We start from the raw sequence: 25409 nt of genomic DNA, 5'->3' as shown, positions 1-25409 counted from the left end.
TGGGTTAAACTCATAAGAGGTTATTCATACCCCTCCACCTCTCTATGAAGTGTTTTTGCAGGATCTGAACCTGCCAACATTTTCCAGTTACTGAAGAATGCCCTCTGGTAACAGCATAACTGTACTTTATCCAATTTCTTTTTGGGATCTAATCACTGCCTCACTAACTTGCTGTATCCGTTTGGTAAATGTGGGAGATAACTATGGCGTATTGATGCTTTCAATGATGACTTTCGACACGAGCACCAATTTTCCTTCACCAGTCCATCTGGTGAGAATCTTTCTCGATGGTGGACAAGACCAAATACGAGTTTGTTTGAATGACTAACACTGTTATGAGTGCGTCTGGGATCAACATATCCTTCCAATAAAAACACTATGTGCTTTGTAGCAGAGAGAACACAATGGAATAAATAACATGTCTAACTGGAGACTCCTGTGTTGCCTTTATCCATTTTTTTTCTTTAAATGTTCTTCCACTGGAATGTCAGTCATGTGGATTTTTCATTATGAAGCCGATTAAAGGGTTGAAACAAAAGTCTTCCGGTGGCGGCGATGACGTAGGAAGCCGCACATTTGGGAGCTCCCGTTTCAAACGGACTTTTCGGCTCTTTTTAGAGCCCAAAATGGAAATTTTTCGACGTCTCCTGGTGGGAGAAGGTGTGCTGATCGACTTTCTCCGCAGTTCATGACTCGAACTCGGAGTGGAAAGGGGGAAAAAACGGCAGCAGCTCCCCAGAAAAAATGGGGGAAGGAATCCAAGATGGCGGCCGGCGGAGCTCCAGAGCAGTGGAGGCTGTGGGCCCAGGAGTAACAAGCTGCTCTCCTGCGCTTTTTTGCAGATTTCAAGGCTGAGGTACTGAGCTCTCTGCAGGAAATGAACAAAAGGCTCTCTGAGATTCAGACTACCCAGGGTGCTGCCATCAAGGCGTTGCAGACGCAGGCCACTCAACGAGAGGAGGAGGCCGTGGTCCTCGTGAGTAAGGTGGAGGGGCACGAGGCACTCCACAAGAAGTGGCAGGACCGCTTCGAGGAGCTTGATCACCGCATGAGGCGGAAAAATCTGCGGATCTTGGGCCTTGCGGAGGGGCTGGAGGGGTCGGACCTGACAACCTACGTGGCTACGATGCTGAACTCGCTAGTGGGGGCCGGGTCTTTCCATCTGCCCCTGGAGCTCGAGGGAGCCCACAGGGTACTCGCCAGGAGGCCTAAGGAGAATGAACCCCCGCATGCAGTGCTGGTGAGGTTCCACCGGTTCAGTGATTGGGTGAAGAGCAGCAACTGGGAGAATGGGGTAGTACGGATCTATCAGGATTGGAGTGCGGAGGTGGCTAAGCGGCGGTCCGGGTTTAATCGGATGAAAGAGGTGCTTTACAAGAAGAAGATAAAGTTCGGAATGTTGCAGCCTGCGCGCCTGTGGGTAACTTATTCGAACCGGCATTATTATTTCGATTCCCCGGAGGAGGCGTGGGCCTTCGTGCGGACGGAGAAACTGGACTTGAACTAGGGGTTGGGGGGTCGGTTGTAATACTTTATTGCTGGTTTCTGCTGTTGCTGTGTTCTGTTTTTCTGTACTTTTGCAATTTTGATATGGTTATTTATGGGGGTGTTGTTCTGTTTTTTTTTGCTGTGGGGCATTGTTTGAGTTTTGTATCTTGCGGGGAGGGTTGGGGGGGTTTGTTGTATTCTATGTCGGGTTGGGGGTATGGAGTGGGGCTGGTATCTGGGAGCTGCGTCAGAAGGGTGTGGTGGGGCAGTGCGAAAGCGCGGGCTTTCCTCTGGTTTCCCGCGCTGCGGGGCTGGGGGGTGGAGATGATGACGGGAGGAGGCGGGGCCTTAACTGGTTCTTCCCCACGCTGGAGCGGTGCCTGGAGGAGGGATAGGACGGGGGATGATCCCACTTTGGGAGGGGTCGGGTTATTGGCGGGAGTTCCCAGGGTCAGCAGAAGTTAGCTGACCCACGGAAGTACAATGGAGGACGGTTCGCGGCTAGGAAGGTTCCTAGCCTGGGGAGGTGTTGTCGCTGTGGGGACTGGGTCGGGCGGGGGGGTGCAGTATCTTGAGCTTTGTGTGGGCACATGGGACTCCGAGAGTGAAGAGGGTTTTCCTGGAGCGAAGGAGGCGGGCTGGCGCTGCCCAACCTTTTGGGGTACTATTGGGCGGCCAATGTGTCAATGGTGCGTAAATGGGTGATGGAGGGGGGAGGGGCGGCGTGGAAAAGAATGGAGATGGCGTCATGTAGAGGTACGAGCCTGGGTGCCATGGTAACGGCGCCGTTGCCGCTCTCCCCCAAGAGGTATACCACGAGCCCGGTGGTGGCGGCGACCCCAAGAATCTGGGGACAGTGGAGACGGCATAGGGGGGGAAACAGGGGGCTCGATGGAGGCTCCATTTTGTGGCAATCATCGGTTCATCCCGGGGAACAAGGATGGGGGATTTAGGGGGTGGCAAAGGGTGGGCAGCAGTAAATTGAGGGACCTGGGGGAACTGGAAGATAAATTTGGGCTTCCCCAAGGGAACATGTTCAGATACTTGCAGGTAAAGGCGTTTGCTAGGCGACAACAGATAGAGGGATTCCCTTTGCTGCCCTCGCGGGGGACGATGGACAGGGTGCTTTCGGGGGTGTGGGTCGGAGAGGGGAAGGTGTCTGACATCTATAACGGTAATGCAGGAGGTGGAGGAGTCGTCAGTGGAGGAGCTGAAGGCTAAATGGGAGGGGGAACTTGGGGAGCAGATAGAGGACGGGACTTGGGCGGATGCCTTAGAGAGAGTCAACTCTTCCTCTTCATGTGCGATGCTTAGTCTCATCCAATTTAAGGTGCTGCACCGGGCCCACATGTCCGGGACTAGGATGAGTAGGTTCTTTGGGGGCGAGGACAGATGCACCAGATGTTCGGGGAGTCCAGCGAATCATGCCCATATGTTCTGGGCATGCCCAGCACTGGAAGAATTCTGGAAGGGGGTGGCGGGGACGGTGTCGAGGGTGGTTGGATCCAGGGTCAAACCAGGGTGGGGACTCGCGATTTTCGGAGTTGCGGTGGAGCCGGGAGTGCAGGAGGCGAAAGAGGCCGGTGTCCTGGCCTTTGCGTCCCTAGTAGCCCGGCGGAGGATCTTGCTGCAGTGGAAGGATGCGAGGCCCCCCAAGTGTGGAGACCTGGGTCAATGACACGGCGGGATTTATAAAGTTGGAAAGGGTCAAATTTGCCCTGAGAGGATCAGTACAAGGGTTCTATAAACGGTGGCAGCCTTTTCTGGACTTCCTGGCTCAAAGATAGGTATCTTAGTCAATAGCAGCAGGGGGGGGGGGGGGGGGGGGGGGGGGTGTTCCTTATTATAGTTTCTATTTTATTTAATTTTTCGCTACGGTTATGTAACTTAACATTGTGTTAATTTAAGTTGTTGTTAATATGTTGGGTTGTTCATTGAGGAGGGGCGACGGTTCATGATTGTTGTCATTACAGCAGTCCCCCTTTATAACGCGGGTGTTGGGGTCCAAGACAGCCACCCACGTTGCATCCGAGCCGCGGATATCCACGATGGGGGTTAATTTTAGAATACAGGGCTACAGAGGGGAGGGGCGATGTGAGACCATGCTGGTCTTGCAGAGGCCCGTATGACCTCCTCCTGTGTTCTCTGCTCTCTCCCTCCAATCAGCCGGCAGTGTCAATTTCAGCGGCCGGCTCACTTTGATCCGGAGAGGGAAGCTGCTCTCTCACTGAAACAATCAGCCGGCCGCTGAAGTTGACACTGCCGGCTGCTCTCTCCCTCCAATCAGAAACATTAAAACTTAAAAGTTGGATTGGAGGGAGAGAGCAGCCGGCAGTGTCAATTTCAGCGGCCGGCTGATTGTTTCAGTGAGAGAGCAGCTTCCCTCTCCGGATCAAAGTGAGCCGGCCGCCGAAATTGACACTGCCGGCTGCTCTCTCCCTCCAATCAGCCGGCAGTGTCAATTTCAGCGGCCGGCTCACTTTGATCCGGAGAGGGAAGCTGACAGTTGGGGTCCATAAGCCCCCCCGCCGTATATCGCGAACCGCGGTATTGCGGAGCGCGGTATAACGGGGGACTACTGTATTGTTATTGTTGGTATTTTAGTATGGTTTGATGTTGTACAAGTTCAAAATTTTTCAATAAAAATTATTTTTTAAAAAAAAAGCTTTGAAACAAAAGAACGTCCTGGGCAATGGGGGAAAGAGAGCAGAATGGCGGATTTAGTTTTCTGTTAATCTAGTGAGGGATAAAAGGGCCGAATAGCCACCTTGTGTGCTGTATAGCTCTATGGCTCTTTATGCACAGCCTGAAATGAACTTCTCCAAATGCAAATTGAAAACTGAATTATGTCTGCTTCGAATCTCAAGTAAGATTTATTTGCTCTTCCATGTCAAAAACATCACTCTAATGAAATTTGTTGAGGACGGGTAGTCAAGGGAGTAATTTCCATATCTGCACTGTACTTAGTTTAATTACATTTACTGGGATCTCCTACAGTGCTGCAGATTTTGTAAAGATCCTTTTAGGTCCAGACTGTCGAGTACAAATCAACAAAAAGATTGGCTTCCATTTGAACACTACAAGGCTAGGCAGTAAGTGCTGCGTTTAACGTACCTACCTAGCACAGTGTATGATTCTGCAGTAAATCGATCCCTGCTGCTCCGCCCAGATGGCATTCTCTTTGGAGACTGAATGATGCTCCTTCATCAAAAACAGAAGTGCAAAATTATTATAACCCGAGGCAAACGGACTGCCAGCTTGATTTATGGGTGGTGTTCGGGCTGTTTAAAGTATTACAAGCAAATGCAATGAAATGAAAAGTGCATCAAAACAGAGGAGTGGGCAGAAATGAACATTTCCTTAAAAAGGGGGATATAGCTTGGACAAAACCAACAGGAATACATCACGCGGCAAATCAAGTATAATTCCGTTTTCCAACACTATCACAATAATTAACCTGGGGTATTATTAATGCAGTGCAAATGCGTGCATTTTAACTCAGGCGTTGTGTGCAGTTCCACATAATTAATTTCAAGGGTTATCACTGGGAACTGGGAACAGGCCTGTCAGCCTGGTAGGAATCCATAGAATATAAAAAGAAGCTTCCTATATTTCTGAATTCTCTTTTGTTTTACTCAACATTCAGTCATCAGAGCAATCCAACTCATTATTTAATACAAATCTGTCAGGGAGAAAGGAATAGATGGATACGGTGATAGGTTTAGATGGAAAAAAGTGTGCGAGAAGGCACTCACATAGACCAGTAGGGTAAAGAAACCTGCTGAAAATGAAATCATCTCCAATGGGGCAGCGTGGTAGCACAGTGGTGAGCACTGTTGCTTCACTGTGCCAGAGACCCGTGTTCAATTTCCGGCTTAGGTCATTGTCTAAGCGGAGTCTGTACGTTCTCCCTGCGTCTGTGTGGGTTTCATCCGGGTGCTCCGGTTTCCTCCCACAAGTCCCAAAAGACGTGCTTGTTAGGTAGATTGGACATTCTGAATTCTCCCTCAGCTTGCCCGAACAGATGTAATGACTAGGGGATTTTCACAGTAATTAATTGCAGTGCTAATGCAAGCTTACTTGTGACACTAATAAAGATTATTATTATATTCTATAGACTTTGGAAGAGTTCCTGCAGATTGGAGGGTAGCTAATGTAACGCCACTATTTAAAAATAGGGGCTGGTTTAGCTCACAGGGGCTGGTTTAGCTCACTGGGCTAAATCGCTGGCTTTTAAAGCAGGCTAGCAGCACGGTTCGATTTCCGTACCAGCCTCCCCGGACAGGCGCCGGAATGTGGCGACTAGGGGCTTTTCACAGTGACTTCATTGAAGCCTACTTGTGACAATAAGCGATTTTCATAGCATTTCAAAAGGGAGGTAGAGATAAAACAGGGAATTATAGACCAGTAAGCCGGACATCGGTTGTGGATAAAATTCTAGAATTCATTATTAAAGATTTTATTGCAGTGGATATGCTTGTTCCAGAGGGTGTGCAGAGAAGGTTTACCAAATCGATTCCTGGGATGGCAGAATTGGGAGGCATGGTTGCACTGTGGTTAGCACAGTTGCTTCACAGCTCCAGGGTCCCAGGTTCAATTCCCGGCTTGGGTCACTGTCTGTGTGGAGTCTGCATGCTCTCCCCGAATCTACGTGGGTTTCCTCTGGGTACTCCGGTTTCCTCCCACAGTCCAAAGATGTGCAGGTTAGGTGGATTGGCCATGCAAAATTGCCCTTAGTCTCCAAAAAAGTTAGATAGGGTTACTGGGTTAGGATGGCGATGTGGGCTTAGATAGGGTGTGTTTCCATGTGCCGGTGCAGACTCGATGGGCCTAATGGCCTCCTTCTGCACTGTGAATTCTATGACTGACATACGCGGAGACGTTGAGTTGGTTAGGATTGTAATCGCTGAAGTTCAGAAAAATGAGGGGGGCGGCGGGGGTTCTCATAGAAACCTATAAAATTCTAACTGGCCAAACAGGATAGATGCAAGAAGAATGTTCCTGAATGCGGGGGTGTCCAAACCAGGGGTTACAGTCTGTGGATACTGGGGTGACAATTGCGATGAGGAGCAATTTCTTCACCCAGAGAGTGGTGAACCTGTGGAATTTGTTACCACAGAAAGTAGTTAAGGCCAAAATGTATGTTTTCAAGAAGGAGTTAGATATAGCATTTGGGGCGAAGGGGATCAAAGGATGTTTGGGGGGGGGGGGCTGAATCAGGCTACTGAATTGGATGCTCAGCCATAAAACATTGGAGCAAAATTAGGTCATTCAGCCCATCGAGTCTGATCATGGCTGATATATTTTTCATCACTTCTCCCCATAACCCCTAATCCCCCTATTAATCAAGAATGTATCCCTGTCTCAAAGACACTCCAGTGACACAATGAGTTCCACAGATTCACAACCCGCTGGCTGAAGAAATTCCTCCTCATCTCAGTTTTAAAGGATCGTCCCTTCAGTCTGAGGCTGTGCCCTTGGGTCCTAGTTTTTCCAACCAGTGGAAACATCCTCTTCACATCCACTCTATCTAGGCCTCTCAGTATATTCCAAGTTTCAATAAGATTCCCCCTCATCCTTCTAAACTCTGTAACGAGTACAGATTCAGAGTCCTCAACCGTTCCTCATGTGACAAGCTCTTCATTCCAGGGATCATTCTTGTGAACCTCCTCTGGACCCTTTTCAAGGCCAGCACATCCTTCCTTAGATACAGGGCTGAAAATTGCTTGCACTACTCCAAATGGGGTTTGACGAGAGCCTTACACAGCCTCTGAAGTACTACCCTGCCCTTGTATTCTAGCCCTCTCGACACAAATGCTAACATTGCATTTGCCTTCCTAATTGCCGACTGAACCTGCACGTTAAAGTGAGTCTTTTGTGCTTCTGATTTCCTCAGTCTTTTTCATTTAGAAAATAGTCTATGCCTCCATTCTTCCTACCAGTGCATAACCCCACACTTTTCCACATTGTATTTGATTTGCCATTTCTTTGCCCACTCTCCTAGCATGTCCAAGTCCTTCTGCAGCACCCCCCCCCCCCCCCCCCCCCCCCCCCCCCCGCTTCCACAATACTACCTGTCCCTCTGCATATCTTTATATCATCTGAAAACTTAGCAACAGTGCCCTCAGTTTCTTCTTCCAGATCATTAATGTGTATTGTTACAAGTTGTGGTCCCAGCACCGACCCGAGGCACACCACTAGTCACTGGCTGCCATCCTGAAAAAGACCCCTTTATCCCCACTCTTTGCCTTCTGCCAGTCAGCCAATCCTCTATCCATGCCAGTATCTTACCCAACACCATGGGCTCTTAACTTATTTAACAGCCTCCTGTATGGCTTGTCAAGACCATCTAGAAATCTAAATAGATCAGGGTTCTCCTTCTTGTTACCTCCTCAAGAATTCTAACAGATTTGTCAGACATGACCTCCCTTGATGAAGCCGTGCTGACTCAGTCCTAAGTTACCATGCACTTCCAAGCCATGATCATAATGAATGGCAGACCTGGCTCGAAGAGCTGAATGGCCTTCCCCCGCTCCTATTTTGTACGAGAACAAGGATACTCATATTTTTAAAAAATCTTATTGGTCCCAGTTCTGTTTGTAGAATATCCGAATACTGTGAGCCACATATAAAAGAATTACAATGCACCAAACTGAACAGAGAATAACTCCCTTTTCTTTTTCCTGGCTCTGTTACAATTCATTTGAATTTGCTGCTCTAGGAGCAGTGAGAATGTGAAGCAAGGGTTAATAGCTAGAACAATCCAAACTTAATGGGACACATTAGTGGAAAGTTACTGAGGAGGGAGTTATTATTGAATTCGTGAGCCGATTCATGACTGTAAGCCAAATAGCCTTGAGAAACAAGGAAGATGGCTGGATGACGGAATATGAAATGTAAGAGCCATTGATAAATCATGGCTGGACACCTGGTGTTTTGCTAAAATTGCTATACGCTCATGTGCCAATAGATAACCTCAATGTCTGTAAAATTATGTATTGAAAATATGACAATAACAAATTAATCATGTACTAAACATTTGGTAAAAACAAGCTGTAATCTGTACTGGAGGCAAGCTCAAGTGAATGTAAGGGACAGCCCCTTAAAAAAACAAATAAAGATAGGATGCTTCGGGCAAAACTTTGGCACTCTCCCACAGGTGTTTCTTTGGAATACCTAGAGGGCTGCCCAATAAAGAATATTCTAAGTACGAGCGTGTTCGAGACTGTTTCTTCCGGACTGATAGATAAGTGAATTAAAGAGACATTCACAGCAGGACATGTCATTCGGACTTCATACGTCTGCCAATTGGAGTTCTTGGCTGGAAATAGCCCGGGTTTGGGGGTAGGTGAAGGATCTGTGACATATTCACACTCATCCTGACCTCAACTGAAGAGTTGTACCTTGCGGGAGAATTGGCCGGTGAAGCTGTCCGACTTCGGTTTTCCTTTCCTCGCACTTTGATCTCCTGCACCTTTCCCCCGGATGCATCCCATTCCACACTGTGGTCCTCCACTTTCAAATTCTGATGGGCTGTTGCAGCATCCAGACTGAAATTAAATGCTGTGGGAAAAGATAAAGTGGCTTGAATCCTTAATCACAACAGGAACTGAACTCACACAATTCATTACTCGAAGAGAACCATACCTGAAAAGCGAATAATAAGTTTGCTACATGACTTTTTGGGATTTAATATGCAACAACTACATCCTCTACTATTTCTAAATATACCAAGTGGTTCTACCTACACTTAAAACATAGTCTCCAATGGGGGCTGCCTTTAAAAAGGGGAGGTAATTTGGGTACATCCCTCAAAGTATATTTCCACGTGAGGGAAAAAGGCAGGGAAAAGAAATCCAGAGCTCCCAGGCTCTTGAAAGTGATAGAGGGCAGGATAAAATAGAAAAGAAAGTGTGTATTTGTCAGATATCTGGTGGACAATACAATTGAAAAGCAGGTTCAATATAGAAGGCTCAGAAGTGAAGAGTAAAAAGAAATTAAATCCAATGGCGAGACGTGTGAAATGATTCATTTTGGTAGAAGAACAAGGGAAGGCAATATAAAATACCACTTAGCAAGGGGGCGAATCTTTAGAACTCTCTACCCCAGAGGGTTGTGGAAGGTCGATCATTGAGCACTTTCAAGACAGAAATCGCTAGATTTCTTGGTACTAATGACATCAAGGGATATGGGGATAGTGGGGGGAAATGGCGTAGAGGTAGACGATCAACCATCACCTGCTTGAATGGTGGAGTGGGCTCAATGGCCTACTCCTACTCTTAAATAAAGTGTATAATTTAAAAGGTCATGCAGACAGAGACGCCTAGGAGGTAAATGTGAACAGGTCATTGAAGGGGGCACAGCAGGTTGAGAATGTGATGAACAGAAAGCACACATGCTCCTGAGCTTTTTAAATAGGGACAACGGCATAAAAGCAAGTAGTTTTAAGCTATTTTAACTATCTGGGCTAAAATTAGCAGTGTCCCTAGCTATATGGTGTGAGAGCAGTAAGTTGAGGTGACTGCAAGGATAGCAACTCTTTAACAAACACATGAAATTCAGTTTATGACTGCAAATGAGGCGTAGTAGCTTCACAAACCGCTGGTCTCCAGTGTGACAGCTTCCGAAAACTCTCCAGCCACAGCTTTGTTGCAAGCTTTCACCCGGAAATTGATGAATTTGGTGTCAAATTTCAACCCTGGAAAACAGATTGAGAAACCCTAGGTCATAAATAATTGTCATTAACAAGGAGGGCAAGCATCTCTGATAACCAAGCGAATAAATATCCTTCCTTGCATGGGACCTGGCCTGGGATCATGGCGATTCCAAACAATGTCTGTGTTTGACCTCTGATTTGTATATTTATTTTATTCTTTCATGGGATTGGGTATCACTCTGAAGGTTAGCATTTGACCCCAATTGCCCTGGAGAACAATTAAAAGTTAGCCACATTGTTATGGGTCTGAATCACTCGTAGGCCAGACCAGGTAAGGATGGCAGATTTCCTTCCCTAAAGGATATTCGTTAGCCAAAATTATTTTTAAAAAAAGAATCAATGATAGTTGTCTTCATCATCGTTCCGGAGACTAGCATTAGATTCCAGGTTTCATTTTTATTTAGGTTAAATTGAATTTAAATACCACCGGCTCCTATGGTGAGATTTAAACCAGTGTCCCCAGAGTATTCTTTCTTAAATCGTGGTTTCCCACCCACTGTGGTTGACGGGGCTCTCAACTGTGTCCAACTCACGTCCCGCACTTGTGCTTTCATCCCTTCCACTCCCTCCCAGAACTAGGAGAGGGTCCCCCTTGTCCTCACTTTTCACCCCACCAGCCTCTGACATTCCACCGACTCCAGCATGCTGCCACCATCAAACACATTTTCCCCTCACTCCTCCATCAGCATTCCACAGGGATCATTCCCTCTGGGATACCCTGGTCCACTCCTTCTACACCCCCAACACCTCCCATGGCACCTTCCTGTGCAATCGAGAAGGTGTAACACCTGCCCCCTTTACCTCCTCCCAGCTCACCATCCAAGGGCCTAAACACTTTTTTCAGGTGAGGCAGTAGTTCACTTGCCCTCTCTTCATTCTGGCCAATTGCATTCGTTGCTCCCAACGCGGTCTATTCTACATTGGAGAGACTAAACGCAGACTTGGTTTGGTCTGTCCGCAAGCAGGACCCAGATCTTCCCGTTGCTTGCCATTTCAACTCACCGTCCTGTTCTCATGTTCACAAGTTTTTCCTGGCCTGCTGCAATGTTCCAGTAAAGCCGAACACAAACCAGAGGAACTGCAACTCATCTTCATGATTAGGCACAACCTTCCGGACTTAACATCAGACTGTGAGCTCTTTCCTCCACCTTCACCTCATTTTTATATTTCGCAATTTATTGTCATTTTTTCCATCGATCGGTTTCTCCCTCGCCATCGTCTCCTCTCCCCCCACCCCATCTGAGGGCCATCTGTTCCCTGTTCCTAGTTGTCTATTGACATGCTATTCACCTTTGTTCTGCCATTAACATATTCTGATCTCTTAATATGCCACCATCAGCATCCTTCTTAGCCATGATCATTTACATTCCCTGTCTTTTTATCCGCAATATCTTTGTCAATGTCCATGTCTAGCTGCCCTCTAACCAGCCCAACTGCTCCGCGCATCCCCTAACAACAGCAGTATAAATCTGATCATATTTCCAGCTCTCTCGAGCGCTGATAAAAAGTCATCCAGACGCAAAACGTTAGCTCCGTTCTCTCGCTAGAAATGCTGTCAGACCTGCTGAGATTGTCCAGCATTTTCTGTTTCTGTCTATAGAGCATTAACTGGACCTCTAAATTAGCAGTCCAGTGATATTACCACCACGCTACCATTCCCCAAGTTAGCTCACTTCAGCTGTGATAGAAATGAGTGATACAGGACAAAGGAAAACCAGGCAGTATCAGAATGCTTCTCACTGTAAGTGGCGAGAGTTTCGGACCAGTTCTGGCCCTGTCCCCTATTGCTCAATCACCAGATGACCAATATTTATTACCTCGTTTCACATTTGAAGGTATTTTATCCTTTGAAATTAGGGCTGGTGGAACACTACCCTTTACACTGACTTCATAACAGAAAGTAGAAAAGTGGAAGCAGCACATAGTTGCACAATTAATTATCATAACATAAAGTGGGCTTAGAAAGTCCCTGTGCAAATTTTGATTTTAATACCTTTGGACGAACACAAGATGGGAATAAACAGCAAAACGCATATCAAGCTTTCCCGGATTGAACATGCCAACAGTAGAAGTAAACTGATCTTCAACTCGCCAAGGCTCCTTGACAGGACATTCTAATCCCACTGATCCCCATTACCTGGAAGGACAAGAGGAGCAGACATGCACGGAAACACCACTTGCGAGGTACCCTTCAAGTCACTCACCATCCTGACTTGGAATTACATTGTTGTTCCTTCACCGTCTCTGGGTCAAATCCCTGGAACTTCCTCCCAGTTGGTATATCGACGCCACAGAGCCTGCAGCTATTCACCACCAGCGCCCCAAGTGCAATTAAGATGAGCAATAAATGCTGGCCTTGCATGCAATGCCCACAAGCCAAAAATGAATTAATAGAACAAAATAACACCTGGGGGAAAAACAAACATTCACTGGGGCACTGTTGCCTCAGCTCCAGAGACCTGGGTTCGATTCTAGCCTTGAGTTACAGTGTGAAGTTTGTATGTTCTCCCACTGTCTGTGTGGGTTTCCTCTGGGTGCAATGGCTTCCTCCCACAGTCCAAAGACTTGCAGTTTGTTGGGAGTGGGCATAGCTAGGGTGCTCTTTCGGAGGTTGCCGCCGAATGGCCTCCTTCTGCACTAGGGATTCTATTGCTCATTATTGTGAAAATGTAGCACATAGGAACTCGGGTTAACAACTGGATGAAAACTTCTCTGCATCTATACATCCAAAGTTATTAAAATGTAAAGTTTCACAAGGGCTTTACCAATGTCTTGTAGAATACGTTATGTACATTCGTTATTCTCTACTATAAATATACTTGTAACACGCATATTTCATGTAAAAGTAAAATCTAAATGTATACAGCATGCTATCAAAATGCTTCAGACAATCACTTCTGAAGTGCAGTCCCACTGTCCTTTCAATGGAGCAGCCAATTAGTATACATCACATCTCACAATCAACAACGTGACAAGTGACCAATTAATCTGGTGCTGGTGATTGTTTGAGGGAGGAATGTTATCGAAGACACTGGGAGAACTCACTGCTCAACAAATAATGTCACATAATCGTTCATGCCCATCTGACCTGGCAGGCAGGCTTCAAATTAGCAACTAACCTGCAGCACAATTGCTTCAAAATGCACCACTCCTTGCTCTGCACTGTTATGTCACATTATGTGCTCAAATCTTTGGTTGGACCTTAAATCTACACCCTTCTGACTGAAACGGCACCAGCAATTGAGTTATCAAATGAAAGAAAAAGAAAATTGGTTTGGGGGAGGGGACGGGCATAATTACTAATCCAAGAGTGACAGCAACATCATCTCTGAATCAATAGATCATACCTTCAAGCTCCACAAGGAGGAGCCAGGAGTGTGATGGACTACTCCTCACTTGCCTGGATGTGTGCAGCTCCAACAACACAAGAAGCTCAACACCATCCAGGACAAAGCAGCCCCACTTGATTGGCACACCTTCCACAAACATTCACTCCCTCCATCAGTGCAGCACAGTAGCAGGTATGTGTACCATTTACAAGATACACTGTAGAAACCTCACCAAGGCTCCTTCGGCAGCAACTTCCAAACTCATGATCATTACCATCTAGAAAGACAAGGGCAGCAGACAGATGGGAACACCACCATTTGGAAGTTTCCCTCCAAGCCACTCAAAATCCTGACTTGGAAATATATCGTTGGATCAAAATCCTGGAACTTCCTCCCTAACGCATTACCTACACCATATGGACTGTGGCAGGTTCAAGAAGGTAGCTCACTACCACCTTCTGAAGGACAACCAGGGATGGGTAACAAATGCTGGTCTAACCAGCAACACCCACGTCCCTTGAATGAAGCATAAAAACCTCCAGGGGGGACTCAAGCACACTATTTGGCCAGACACTTCAGTGACGTTCTCAGAGAAGGCTGCACTGTCAGAGGTGCCATCTTTCATACGACTTTACCTGACAAGGTGAATTCCTGCTCCTTGATACCTTCTTTGACCATCCAAGGGTGCTCTTCCTTTAGCCGTGGGGGCCCTTCATAATTGGTTTTGCGATATTCTAAAATATAGTGATCGATCTTTCCATCATCTTCAGGCGTTCTCCAGACCACGGTCACACAGTTGTCTGCTACCAGGCATTCAGACGCATCGATCTCGGGAATACTTGGTACTGATGACAAAAATAAAGAGAGACTAACTTACAACTTGCACCAAAAGATTTTCAAAATGACCCAGTTCTGATGATCAATCAGTGATAATATACCAACTGAGCTCATCAATGCCTTCCTATGGAAATGAATTGTAAAGTACTTAACGTACACAAGGGATTTTTGTTTTGGGTGGTCTGTTGTCCACCATTTTTTGGTGGAAGATCACTTCCAGTTCATAACTTTCTCACCACAGATGCAGATTGCAGACTAAAAATGCAAGTCTTCCCCCTTAACAGTGCACAGTTTTCCAAAGTAGCACTGGTACTTGGAAGAGTTGGTAGGCCCAGGTTAGGTGACATGTTGACAGAATATTGTTCCGTTAATCGAAGCTGATCAACTCAATGGGCTGGGTTTTCGTGGAGTTGGGAAAAATTTGCAATGCGGCTCAGACACGATTCCATTCCCAGGGTTTCTAATTTTTACCAGAGCCTTTTAAGGGTCGGGGCTCGCTTGGGTCGCGAGCCAGCACCCTGCATTCCTGACCTGGCTTGCTCCATTATAGAGATATGCATGGCCTAGTACTCAGTAATTTTCATGCAGTTGGACCTGCATTTCAATGAGGTGTGGTTCAGGGCACCTCAGAGAGGCCATGAACGATAGTCAGCATGAAAAACCTTTTGAAAGGCAAGTTCAAAATATCCTCCTCATGCTCCCATGTCAAGGTATGCCCCTACCCACCCCTAAAGCCCTTCACATCCACCAATGCCAAGCTATGCCTCCAATTGCCCCTATGGCATCCTTATCAAGTTATAACACTTTCATGCCCATTCACCCAATGTATAGAACCAATTAAGCCCACAGTGACTATCAGTTATTAAAAATCCAATAATTGAAACGTTCCACTTTCTTAAAAAAAACTCTGGGCGCGATTCTCCGCTGCCCAAGACAGGTCGGAGAATAGCGGGAGGGCCTTCCCAACATTTTTCCCGACCTCCCGCTATTCTCCCCGCCCCACGACACGAATCGCTGCTCGCCGTTTTTTTACGGCGAACAGCGATTCTCCCCTGGCCGATGGGCCGAGTTCCCAGGCCTTTACGGCCGTTTTCACGAACGCAAACACACCTGCTCTCACCATTCGTGAAAACGGCCGCCAAGTGCCGTCCCGGACAACCATGGCACCGATTGGCACGGCCGCACCACGGCTGTGCCAAGGGTGGCATGGGCCCGCGATCGGTGGGCACCGATCGCGGGCAGCGGGTCCGATACCCGCGCACTCTTTGTTCCTCAGCCGCCCCGCAAGATCAGTCCGCGGGGCGGCTGAGGGGCATGACGGCCCGCGCATGCGCGGGTTTGATGCATATGTGTGATGTCGTCATCTGCGCATGCGCGGGTTGGAGCCGTCCAACCCGCGACGTCATTGTGCGCGTCAGCCGCCGTGACGCTTGGCGCGCGGGCTTAGCGACGGTCGCTAAGCCCGCAATGCCGTTCTTCACGGGCCCGCGCTGCTAGCCCCGACCAGGGGGGAGAATCGGGTCCCCGGAGGGGGCGCGGAGGCTGCCGTGAAACAAGGACAGTTTCACGGCAGCCTTTACGACTCTCCGCATTTGCGGAGAATCGTGCCCTCTATTACTACATGCCAATATAAGTATCAGTCATCCAGACGCTTTCAATAGCTGAAACTGCAGCACTTTAAATTAACATTGATCTATGCTGTCAGTTGCACAGAGACCCAGAGCTGTCTGTTTCAAACAATGTTTTTTTCTGGGAGCCAGGTGTTAACAGGCTAATGGATGTCTGGACCTTCCACCAAGCCTCATTACGCATTCTTAGCTGAGAACCCAGGCATTCATTGTAGTACTTTGTGTCTTTGAATATTTTCTCATCTTTGCACTCTCCCAAAGGTGGGCCAAGCCAGGATTTTTTCCCTACATCCGTTACCTGCCTTGACGATGGAAATCCAGCCCAATGATGCTATGTGCAAACCAAGAGGGTAGACTGGTAATCTGCTCCTATATTTGTGCCAATATTGTTCAGTGATGTCCAAAAGCAGAAAAAGTTGGTTTTCTCCCATCTTTCTTTGGCCAAAAGTGTTTTCCAACAATCTTGACTTTCAGAGATAAGCACAGATGAAGCAAACCATTCAGCCTATTGAGCTTAACCCTTCATAGGAACCTACAGTCACCATCCCACTCTCCATGCTTCTCACAGTATCTAACTATCTCTTGAATTAATTCAGAGCTTGTATCCAGTGGACAATTCAGATAAGCTTGTCAACATGCCAAGGGAAAGGGGAGAAAAATGCATTTTTATTTTACTTTCTTACCTGGTAAGAACTTCAGTGAATGAAGGATCCTTTGTTCTTGGGAGAAGTCGACCATTAGATGGCTCATATTGTCACTGGCCTTGGCCTTCAAGGACAGCCGGAATGCTGGTGCCATGGTAACACTGCACAACAAACCCAAAAGCTAGCGTTAGGAACAACTCGATCAACGTTTCTTCTAAAGTATTTGAAAAATGGGTTAAAAAACCACTGACTAAACAAATCTGAGAAAGAAAGAAAGTTAAATGGATATCTACAACCAGTATTAGGAACCATATATCATACCATAGGTTTCTTCATGGACCCTACAGCTCCAAACACTGTGCTGCGTCAGCCTCATCTCAAAAGGATAGAGTGAGGAAAAGCCATCTGATCCATCAAGCCCACATCTTCGACAGTCCACGTTCAACTAGCTGCTAACTTATCACGAACCACACTTCACTTGGTAAATTTGCTTCCACATACCATTATACAATCTACTGTATCAGGAATTCAACCCAATCCATTCAAGTTCTTTCCCCAATTAGGACTGTTTCCCCAATTAGGACTATTTCCCCAATTAGGACTATTTCCCCAAATTAGGACTATATCCCCAAATTAGGACACTGTTGTGTGCAAACCAGGAGAAATATCATCAGGACATTGTTTCTTTTTTATCATTTTTACACAAATATATTTCAGTGGGGCTTAAAGTTGAAGGAAGTAGCAGGGTTGGTAGCACCCCATGTTATTTTGGTCAGTGTGTGCATTTCCCCCCCTTTCCTATCATTGAAACAATCCCTTAAACAGACAGATTCTTACTCCAGAAACAAAGGGCGGGATTCTCCGGCCTCTCAACTGCGTGTTTCTCGGCAGGGAGAGGCAGCATGCCGTTTGCTGGCGGCGGGATTCTCTGCTCCCGGTGCCGTCAATGGGGATTTCTCATTGGAGCCGCCCCACGTTGCTGAGAAAAACATGGGGGGGGGGGGGGGGGGGTGCACTGCAGGAGGGACAGGAGAATCCCACAGCCAGTGTATCACTACTCCAACAACTTTACACCCCTTTCATTAAATACGACTTGTGCAATTTAAGGGAGCTTTGGTGTTCCAACAATAAGATCTACTTACATTACATAGAGCTGAAATCAACAGTCTACAGAATTCATCATATACAATGACTTAGCATTATAATTGCTGAGCTCCAGTGGAAAAGTCAAAGTGCTAAAACTGGGGGCTTTTCTCAGTAACATCATTTGAAGCCTACTTGTGACAAGGAGCGATTTTCATTTCATTTGGAGGACCACAGTTATGCACCAATCGTAATGTAGGCCAAATCTTGATTATTTTTGCTGGAATCTAAGGAATTGTTTATTTCTTGAATTCAGTTTTGATATGAAGAGACTGCTTTATGAAGTTGTTGTATAGCAGTTATAGAATTATACCAGGGCTAACAAGATTAAATGACGAGGAAGGATTGCATAGAGTAGGTTGGTCTTCCCTGAAGCGAGGGGATTAAGGGCGATGCAATTGAGGTTTACGATGATTAAAGGATCGGAAAGGGAAAGGATCTGTTCTTTCCTCTGGTGCAGGAGTTCAGACGGAACTTAAAATTAGAGCTGTGCGGTTTGAGGGGTGATGGCAGAAAGCAATTCATTACACAAAGTCTAATGAAAAGCAGAAAGCTTTGCTGCCAAAAATCTAGAAGCTGGGTCAATTGAAAATTTCAAAATGAAGATTGATAGATCTAGGGTTACGGAACCAAGACAGGTAGCTGAAGTTAAGATACTTAACATTCCAACTGAATAGGGCAGCATGGTGGCCTAGTGGTTAGCACAACCGCCTCACGGCGCTGAGGTCCCAGGTTCGACCCCGGCTCTGGGTCACTGTCCGTGTGGAGTTTGCACATTCTCCCCGTGTCTGCGTGGGTTTCGCCCCCACAACCCAAAAATGTGCAGAGTAGGTGGATTGGCCACGCTAAATTGCCCCTTAATTGGAAAAAACAATTGGCTAATCTAAATTTTAAAAAAAACATTCCAACTGAATGGCAGAACAAGCCTGATGGGCCGAGTGGCCTACTCCTGTTCCCATGCTGCATTAATCAGTGATCTGGGAATAGCTTCATAGTCACCTCACTGCTGAGTTCTTGCGCACCATTGTCAGGTCAAATCATAACTTCCACAAAAAGCAAATGGAACTGCTGTAAGATGCACCCAGCTCCTTCCACTCAGCAACGTTTTTAAATTTAGAGTACCCAATTCATTTTTGCCAATTAAGGGACAATTTAGCGTGGCCAATCCACCTACCTTGCACATGTTTGGGTTGTGGGGGCAAAACCCACGCAAACACGGGGAGAATGTGCAAACTCCACACGGACAGTGACCCAGAGCCGGGATCGAACCTGGGACCTCCGCGCCGTGAGGCAGCAGTGCTAACCACCGAGCCACCATGCTGCCCTACTCAGCGATGTTGTTGAAATGGGAAGGTAATCTTAAAAATGATGGGCTACCATCAGGTAGGAAAGTTTGTAGCAAATAGATGAGCCAGTGCAGAACCCTGGTCCCGCTTAAACAAGAATACTGTGTCCCATTCTGGGAACCACACAGAATGTGAAGACTTGTGAGAGGAGCAAGAGAGGATTTGGCGGAAGGTTCTTGGGATGAAAAATTTCAGATACTTGGAGAAGCTGGGGATGTTCTCCCCAAGAGAACTACAGTTGAGAGGAGATTGATAGAGGTTTCAAAATCATAAAGTGGTCCAGACAGAGTAGAGTGGAGAGACTGTCCCCATTGGCAGAAAGGTTGAGAAACAGAGATCATGGATTAAAGGTTATTAGCAAGATCACGGATTCAAGATTATTAGCAAGGGAACAAAAGGAGACACAAGGAAAACTTGGATAATTAAGATTTGGAGTGTGATGCTTGCAGATTCTATTGTAGCTTATAGGCGTGCGGCACGTGCTTGTAGAGAGCTGGCATGGATATGATGGGCCAAATGGCTTCCTTCTGTGCTGCAACCATCCTATAAACAGATTTGTCAATATGTTTGTCCCTACCTCGGCATTGGTAGAGCAGGACATTTCTGAATACCAAGAACTCTAATCTCCAACCTCACCCCCGCTCCAGACTGTCCAAATGCTTCAAAGGCACAAATGAGAGAGAGATTCGGATTGTCCCAGGATGTGGGCATGCCAATATCCAAAAGTTTGCAGACATACCATAGGCTCGTTCCAATCAGTTCAAACTTAATGACTTTCTTTAGTTTGTAATCACTGGTCCACATTAAAATCTTCATTACAGATGTGTCCAATTCATCAAAGCATGCTTCTCTCTTTCCTTGAGCCTATAATTCTTGCAATTGGAGACATAATTTACTGGCAGTTGCTCCCAGTAAGTCGGTTGATTTAAAAAAGATAAGGTCAGGAATATTTTCCAGCGTAATGCCTGATGTATTATTCCCTCTTTAAAGAGGCAAAATGTAATTGTTTAAGGAACACAAAGGTCGATGTCATGGTTCAATTGTTTGATTAGAAAACGTTTGGAAAGAGAAAAAAATGCTTGAATGTTTCTGACTGAGGGTCAGCGGTACCCAGCATTAAGTGACTGCTTCACATCTTCAAAAAAATTTAACTTCTTGGAGATTACATACATCTTCTAAATGGAGGCCCAACTAAAAAGGGTCAACTCCTGGGACAGGCAACAAAATGAGGCAAGTGGTTTAGTAAGCACAGAGACAGTCATGCGGTCCTTAATTCAGGTTAGCTTGGTGTAAGCATGCATGGAAATCAAAAAGCATTTCTACAATACCTATCTTTAATCTGTTTGGCAGCCTTTGAAGCAGAGAGAGGGAGAGAAGAGACAGAAAGTCAAACATGCAAATAAGCACAATTGTACAAACTCCTGTTAAACAAAGTTTTCTTTATAGCGCTGTCAGGTAAACCAGCCGTGAGTGACATTCACGCAGTCAGTTGATGCTGCAGGAGCCAGGCATTTTGACACAAAAGCCATATATTTGTCTTGCTGCGGATATAGAAAGCATTCAAACATAAAACGACACAAAGTACAATACTGTAAAAATACAGTAATTGTAGAACTCTATCCCATAACCCGCAGAACTCGGTTCATGGCAGCTCGATTGCAGGAAATCTACCCAAAAACAGGAACAGACTTACCAATATTAAAACTATTGAACAAATACAGAAAAAGTATTAAACGAATCATTCTACAGGCCGTTACCTATTTTCCCTCATTTTTCTTTCCCTTCCAATTCTCTCCGTCCCAATTCTTAAACAATTTTCAAATCAATCACTAAATCATGCTGTCTTGAGGCCTTCACTATACCTTTACAATTGGGGGCATCTTAAAAATAAGCTTAATTGCTCCAAGATTTCATCAAATAGAAGTACAACCACCCGAAAAATATCACCCAATTTGTAACTGTATTGTATTGGAATCAGGCACGTTAGGGAGAGAGGGAGAGAGAAAATTAAAAACCTTTAAATTAAAAATTTTTTTTTTTAATAGTATTCAATTATGTTTTTTCCAATTAAGAGGCAATTTAGCATAGCCAATCCACCTAACCTGCACATCTTTGGGTTGTGGGGGCAAAACCCACGCAGAGACAGGGAGAATGTGGTAAACCTTTTAATTCTAATAAAATGAAACAGATAGCATCGCAATGATTCCATTGATAAATACGCTGTGCAATAAGGAACAGAAATAATCAGACAAAGGAATGCTTAATGTTTGGGCCAACAGTGACAAATTTTAAAAATGACAGCCAGGATCCCTATAGTGTTGATCACTATCCAGTGATTGCAGTTAGAAAATTACCATGTGTGGACAATTGGCGAGACCATGTTTGGGTCCGGTTGCAAAACTCCAATGTTGAATGATACTATTTACACTCCAGTTTGAAAATTCTTACTTGGGCAGGTGCAGCCCAGATGCTCAACTGGAAGCAGAAGAGGGCAAGAGAATATTATACAGAAGACTGGTAAACAGCAGTCCATCCAGTAAATGATTCCTGGGATGGCAGGATTGTTGTACGAGGAGAGTTTATGCCAACTAGGTTTGTAGTCATTGGAGTTTAGATTGAGTGAGAGGGGATCTCACTGAAACATAGAATTGTGCAGGGCTGGACAGACTGGTTACAGGGATGATGTTTCCCTGGTTTGAAGGGTGGGGAGATGGCCTGGAACAAAGGGTCACAGTCTCAGGACACTCATCGAGGGTGGTGAATCTGTGGAATTCTCTAGCACGGGAGGCTGTAGAGGCCAAGTGACTGAATAAATTTAAGATAAAATGGACAGATTTCTAGACACTAAAGGTATCAAGGAGTATAGGGAGAGTGCAGAGATAGAGAACCAGCCATGATCATAACGAATGGCTGAAGGACAAAATGGCCGCCTCTTGCTCCTATTTTCTATGTTTCGAACACTGCTAGCTAGCGGGTTGGACAGTTGAGAATTCAAAATAAACTATGACTCAAAAAAGTTCAGTAACCTTTCTATTTTAGCACACTGTATAAACCTGGCACTCGTAATTGATTTCCTTCTATTTGTCTACCCAATTATACACCACCCCTTATATTGAGAGGATCTAAAATAAGAAATTATTATTTAACAACATTATTTTAGTTAAGTCACTTTAAACACTTCTTTGACACGTACAGTTCATGGTTTAACGAATGAAATGGAATTTTAAAAGCTACCTGGCTCAACCCATCTGCGTTTGCCATGACCAGTGTCTGATTTGCAAACTCCAGCAGCTCCTCCGAACTCTCCAAAGCCTTGGTGCAGACGGTCAGTTGATTCTGGCAGGAGAAAGGAGATGCAAAATCATCAGCAGCAATGCGGGGATCACCAATGGAAATGAGAAGTATTAGCCAGTCTTTGTGCCAGACAAACATATTGGTCACAATCCAAATGAAGAGCCAGGAAGTTTACGCAGATCACCACCAAGGCTGAAAAGAATAGAATTAGTCTCAATAAAACGTTGACGTGGAGATGGAGCGAAAAGAGAATGGAAGATCGAAGTTTCAGCCTGGTCAGCGAATTACAGTAGGTGACAACTCAGCAACTCTCGCTTTCAAGTTTGAATGAAGAAGGAAGTAAGAGAATAGGCTGATTTGAAGTTTAAAAGTAACAAGGGAAACAAAATTTATTAAAACACTGGCTGCAAAAACATTAGCTGCAGTAACATTAATAAATTAGATAGATAGAGATAGGGCAAGTTCTATCGGCCTCGTCACCGGTAAATCTCGGGGACGGCCTCTCATGGGATTTATCAGCCTCACCTCGATAGATTGAATAAGATCTAGCGAGGTGTCGCAATCTGGATCCAGGTTTGCATATTCAAGTGAGTAGTTAGGCTCACTTGAATATGTCTGCGCTGGAGATACTCCAGGCGCAGGATCTAACAGCCTCAGCTCAGAGACTGTGAGCGGCACTGTTTCGGCACAAATGGTTTCCACAAATGTGGACCAGGTGTACTGGCACTTTGGGGGGTGGGGCGTTGCCAAGACAGTTGGGGACCCCTGGGTCGTTGTGTCCTGAGCAGGGTGGTAACCCTGATACCACCTGGGCACTAGTCACATGGGTGCCACCACGACAATGCCACATGCAGGCCCAGGTGGCACTGTCAGGTGCTCTGATGGCATCTTACCTGCGTTGGGGATCAATCCAGTGGTGCCCTGCCCTTATGAGTCCCTGATTGGTACGTTGGGACATTGGTGGGGGTCTAAAGGCCACGATGGAAGGGTTCAGAGATCAGGGCAAGCTGAGCTTGTTAGTGCAGGAAATGAGACTGCTAAGTTTGACCTCGGTGGTGAAGAGTTCCTCACCCAGGTCCGGAAAAGCAATAGAGTCCCGTTTAGTAGCAGGATTGCTCTTGGTGCTACCAGCTCCAGGAAACACCTGGCTAAACACGCCCAAAACAGGACCCTGTTTCATTTCCATTAAATCGCACCTACTATCTTTTTCCAACCGAGAACATCGATTTTGAGGTGGAAGGATTAGAGGGCACAAAGAAACAAAACGAGGGGATATGAGGAAAATCTTTCTCACCTAAAGGATGGTGGGCATCTGGAATTCATTCACCGAATTGGTGGTTGGGGCTGCAATGCTCAACTCCTTCAAAACAGTTATTGGATCTACACCAGAAATTCTGTAACCTACAAGGCCATGGACCAGCTGCTGCAAAGTGGGATTAAAATGAGCATCTAGTTTCCTTTTTTCTCTATCTTTGGTGGTGCAGGCAGGATTGGCCGAATGGCCTCTTTCTGCACCAAAACTTTGCTATGATCCTACCATTATTTTTTTTATTTAAATTACTCTCAGTAAGGTTTTGGTTCTTATTGGTTCAACTGAACAGGCCTACGTTTTGAAAGTACAGTCAGAACCATGTACCAATTTGAACAATCCTGGACATGTTTTTCAACTCCAGACTAATGATATACTCTGCGATGATGATGATGTATGTGTGTACATGAAGATCCCCACATCATGAGCCGAGTAAAACCTCGGTCCTTCCATTCAGAATATACTAGACCGAGCAGTATTCTCAGAAGAAGAGAACATTAAACTAAATAATCTCACGTCCCGTGAGATTATTTAGTTTAATGTTCTCTTCTTCTGAGAATACTGCTCGGTCTAGTATATTCATCGCGTTTATCGCTTCCTCTTCTCGAGATAGGGATAAGGGGGTGGTGGGGAAATCGAATCCCACCTGTGCAGGAAAGAATGTTTCTGGTTAGGAAACAAAACCCCAGCAAGGAGTCTAAACTTTCAACAGGAAGAGTTTTCATTCTGACTTCCATTTCCTTCAAACAATATATATATATATTAAGCATTTGGCTCAGTGTTACCGTTCTTCCCTTTGAGTTAGACATTTGTGGGTTGCAAGAGTACTTTGGTTGATTCCCTCTTTCTTTATTTTTTGCTGTTATCATTTTGACCCTTGGATGCTTAATGGCTATAAGAGCAAAACCTAGACTTTGTGGCACCCGAGAGATGGGGTGGGACTCAGTTTATTTGGTCGGCTGGACGGCAATGAATTGGCCAAGAGGCCATATTCTACCTGGTAACAGGTTGCCTGAGTGGGATGATTTCCAGAGACCAGAGGAAAGCAGAGTTGGTTCCCTGGGGAAGAACCTCCTCTCCCTCCCTTGTGTTCTCTCCAGAAAAACTGCTGTATTTCTGAAACTGCAGAGGCCTGAATGAATCTACAGTGAAAACCTCGAACTGAAAGCAAAGTTTGAAGAGAAGAAAGGTGGCAGAGAAAAACATCTGAAACAACGACTCATATTTTTATTTTCATCCTTATTATTTTCAACCCTGTTTTCCCCTTGTGTGTGTGTGTACATATGCGAAGTGGGGGCAAGTTAAAGTGGGGGGGGATTATGAATTAGATAATAGTTGACAAGTTGTATTTGATGCATATTTCATTATAGTTCTTTTGTGTTTAGATTTACAATCCTGGTGACTGTAATTATTGGGCAGCCAAGCACCAAAGACTTTCGGTATTTTTCTGAGAATTATTGGTTAATTCAATTGTTTTGTGACTCCGGATCAAGTGGCGCTGGAATTGACTGCGCACTAGCTCAGGGGGGGTCGTAACAGGGTTCAAAAACCCCTCAAGGTCTTAAGCATATAATCCAAGGTGATAATTCAGTACAGCACAAAGGGAGTGCTTCACTGTTGGAAGAACCTGCTTGCAAATGGGATAGTTTCATAGAATTTACAGTGCAGAAGGAGG

At 45.7% G+C, this 25409-nt stretch overlaps 1 protein-coding gene across 1 annotated transcript in view; it reads right to left on the bottom strand.

The window, feature by feature from the left end:
• The window catches only part of fsd1 (fibronectin type III and SPRY domain containing 1), a 56347-nt gene that overhangs the window by 11968 nt on the left and 18970 nt on the right, over positions 1-25409 (bottom strand). The window contains exons 4-10 of the mRNA XM_038777120.1: positions 22366-22467; positions 20460-20482; positions 16682-16803; positions 14169-14378; positions 10088-10186; positions 8892-9051; positions 4607-4689 (exon numbers count right to left, since the gene is read on the bottom strand). Coding sequence (XP_038633048.1) covers positions 4607-4689; positions 8892-9051; positions 10088-10186; positions 14169-14378; positions 16682-16803; positions 20460-20482; positions 22366-22467 — 799 coding nt within the window. The remainder of the gene's footprint in view (positions 1-4606; positions 4690-8891; positions 9052-10087; positions 10187-14168; positions 14379-16681; positions 16804-20459; positions 20483-22365; positions 22468-25409) is intronic.

The sequence above is a fragment of the Scyliorhinus canicula genome, chromosome 18 (assembly GCF_902713615.1).
Source record: "Scyliorhinus canicula chromosome 18, sScyCan1.1, whole genome shotgun sequence".
Classification (NCBI taxonomy): Eukaryota; Metazoa; Chordata; class Chondrichthyes; order Carcharhiniformes; family Scyliorhinidae; genus Scyliorhinus; species Scyliorhinus canicula.
The sequence above is the reverse complement of the archived record's forward strand: the minus strand, read 5'-3'. Positions and strand labels throughout refer to the sequence as shown.